This window comes from Penaeus vannamei, chromosome 35, assembly GCF_042767895.1.
Source record: "Penaeus vannamei isolate JL-2024 chromosome 35, ASM4276789v1, whole genome shotgun sequence".
Lineage (NCBI taxonomy): Eukaryota > Metazoa > Arthropoda > Malacostraca > Decapoda > Penaeidae > Penaeus > Penaeus vannamei.
The window spans coordinates 19,526,752-19,529,251 of record NC_091583.1 but is presented as its reverse complement, the minus strand read 5'-3'; the positions used below and the strand labels follow the sequence as shown (position 1 = coordinate 19,529,251).

General features: G+C 44.8%; 1 protein-coding gene across 1 annotated transcript in view; it reads left to right on the top strand.

Moving 5' to 3' along the window:
• The window catches only part of LOC138859362 (quinolone resistance pentapeptide repeat protein QnrB96-like), an 8,987-nt gene that overhangs the window by 5,946 nt on the left and 541 nt on the right, over positions 1-2,500 (top strand). Inside the window, exons 2-4 of the mRNA XM_070114175.1 lie at positions 1,319-1,608; positions 1,756-1,848; positions 2,191-2,388. Of these exons, the coding sequence (XP_069970276.1) occupies positions 1,319-1,608; positions 1,756-1,848; positions 2,191-2,388 (581 nt within the window). The remainder of the gene's footprint in view (positions 1-1,318; positions 1,609-1,755; positions 1,849-2,190; positions 2,389-2,500) is intronic.

Below are 2,500 nucleotides of genomic sequence, written 5' to 3'. Positions count from 1 at the left end.
GAGGAGAGAGAGGAGAGAGAGAGGAGAGAGAGGAGAGATAGGGGAGATAGGAGAGAATGAGGAGGAAGGAGAGAAAGGAGAGGAAAAAGAGAAAGCGAAGGAGGGAGAGAGAGGAGAGAATGAGGAGAAAGGAGAGAAAAGAAAGAAAGACAAGGAGGGAGGGAGAGAGAAAGAGAAAGAAAGAGAGAAAGAGAGCAAAAGATCGCGAAAGAAAAAGAGAAAAAGATCGCGAAAGAAAAAGAGAGAAAGATCGCGAAAAAGAAAGAAAAAGATCGCGAAAGAAAAAGAGAGAAAGATCGCGAAAAAAGAAAGAGAAAGCGAGAGAGAGAGCAGGGAAGAAAACGAAAGGGAAGAGGCGGGCGCTCATATAAAGTTGGCTGCGTCTCGAAGGCATCCAAGGAGGGTATTTGTGCGGCGTCTTGGCGATGGCACTTTCCCGGGGCGTTTTTGGGCGGCGAGGGACGCGCGCAGATATACCTACACGCATACGAACGAACGCATACACAGGGGGACAAACATGTACACACACATACAAAAATACACAAACATATACACATACACACGAACGCACACACATACATACACGCACACACACACACACATACACACATACAAAAACATACACACACATACACACATACGCACGCACGCACACAAACACACACACATACACAGAAACAATCTTAAAATAACATATACACATAAATACATTGAAGACAAAAACAAATACAAAGCTACATAAAACACAAGTAAAAAGAATATAAAAATAACAAACACACGAACGCATAATATAGACAAACAAGCACAAAACACACCAAAACAAACAAGCAAACACGAGAACACACCCACAAAGATAACACCCAGAATCAAAAGCCCGCAAACAAGCAAGCAAAACAAACAAAACCAACAAACAAACACATATTCGCAACCAACCCCAACACACACGAGCAGGAACAACAACGCTAATATGTTCAAGTCATGATTGTAAGAGATAGTGAGACGCTAAGACCACAGCAAAAGCCTATTTTCTCGAGACTGTTACCTCGGCTGATTGTGATTCCGGGGATTGTGACTTGAGGGATTGTGGCTTCAGGGATTGTGACTTGAGGGATTGTGACTAGAGGGATTGTGACTTGAGGGATTGTGACTAGAGGGATTGTGACTTGAGGGATTGTGACTAGAGGGATTGTGACTTGAGGGATTGTGACTAGAGGGATTGTGACTTGAGGGATTGTGACTTGAGGGATTGTGACTAGAGGGATTGTGACTTGAGGGATTGTGACTAGAGGGATTGTGACTTGAGGGATTGTGATTTCAGGGATTGTGACTTCAGGGATCGTGACTTGAGGGATTGTGACTTCAGGGATTGTGACTTCAGGGATTGTGACTTCAGGGATTGTGACGTCAGGGATTGTGATTATAGGGATTGTGATTATAGGGATTGTGATTATAGGGATTGTGACTTCAGGGATTGTGACTTCAGGGATTGTGACTTCAGGGATTGTGACTTGAGGGATTGTGACTTCAGTGATTGTGACTTGAGGGATTGTGACTTCAGGGATTGTGACTCCAGGGATTGTGACTTCAGGGATTGTGGCTTCAGGAATTGTGACTTGAGGGATTGTGACTAGAGGGATTGTGACTAGAGGGATTGTGACTAGAGGGATTGTGACTTCAGTGATTGTGACTTGAGGGATTGTGACTTCAGGGATTGTGACTCCAGGGATTGTGACTTCAGGGATTGTGACTTCAGAGATTGTGACTTGAGGGATTGTGATTTCAGGGTTTGTGACTTGAGGGATTGTGATTTGAGGGATTGTGATTTCAGGGTTTGTGACTTGAGGGATTGTGACTAGAGGGATTGTGACTTGAGGGATTGTGACTAGAGGGATTGTGACTTGAGGGATTGTGATTTCAGGGATTGTGACTTGAGGGATTGTGACTTGAGGGATTGTGACTTGAGGGATCGTGACTTCAGGGATTGTGACTTGAGGGATTGTGACTTCAGGGATTGTGGCTTGAGGGATTGTGACTTGAGGGATTGTGACTTGAGGGATTGTGACTTGAGGGATTGTGACTTGAGGGATTGTGACTTCAAGGATTGTGACTTCAGGGATTGTGACTTGAGGGATTGTGACTTGAGGGATTGTGACTTCAGGGATTGTGACTTGAGGGATTGTGACTTCAGAGATTGTGACTTGAGGGATCGTGACTTGAGGGATTGTGACTTGAGGGATTGTGATTTCAGGGTTTGTGACTTGAGGGATTGTGACTTGAGGGATCGTGACTTCAGGGATCGTGACTTCAGTGATTGTGACTTCAGGGTTTGTGACTTGAGGGATTGTGGCTTCAGGGATTGTGACTTGAGGGATTGTGGCTTGAGGGATTGTGACTTGAGGGATTGTGACTTGAGGGATTGTGGCTTGAGGGATTGTGACTTGAGGGATTGTGACTTGAGGGATTGTGACTAGAGGGATTGTGACTTGAGGGATTGTGACTA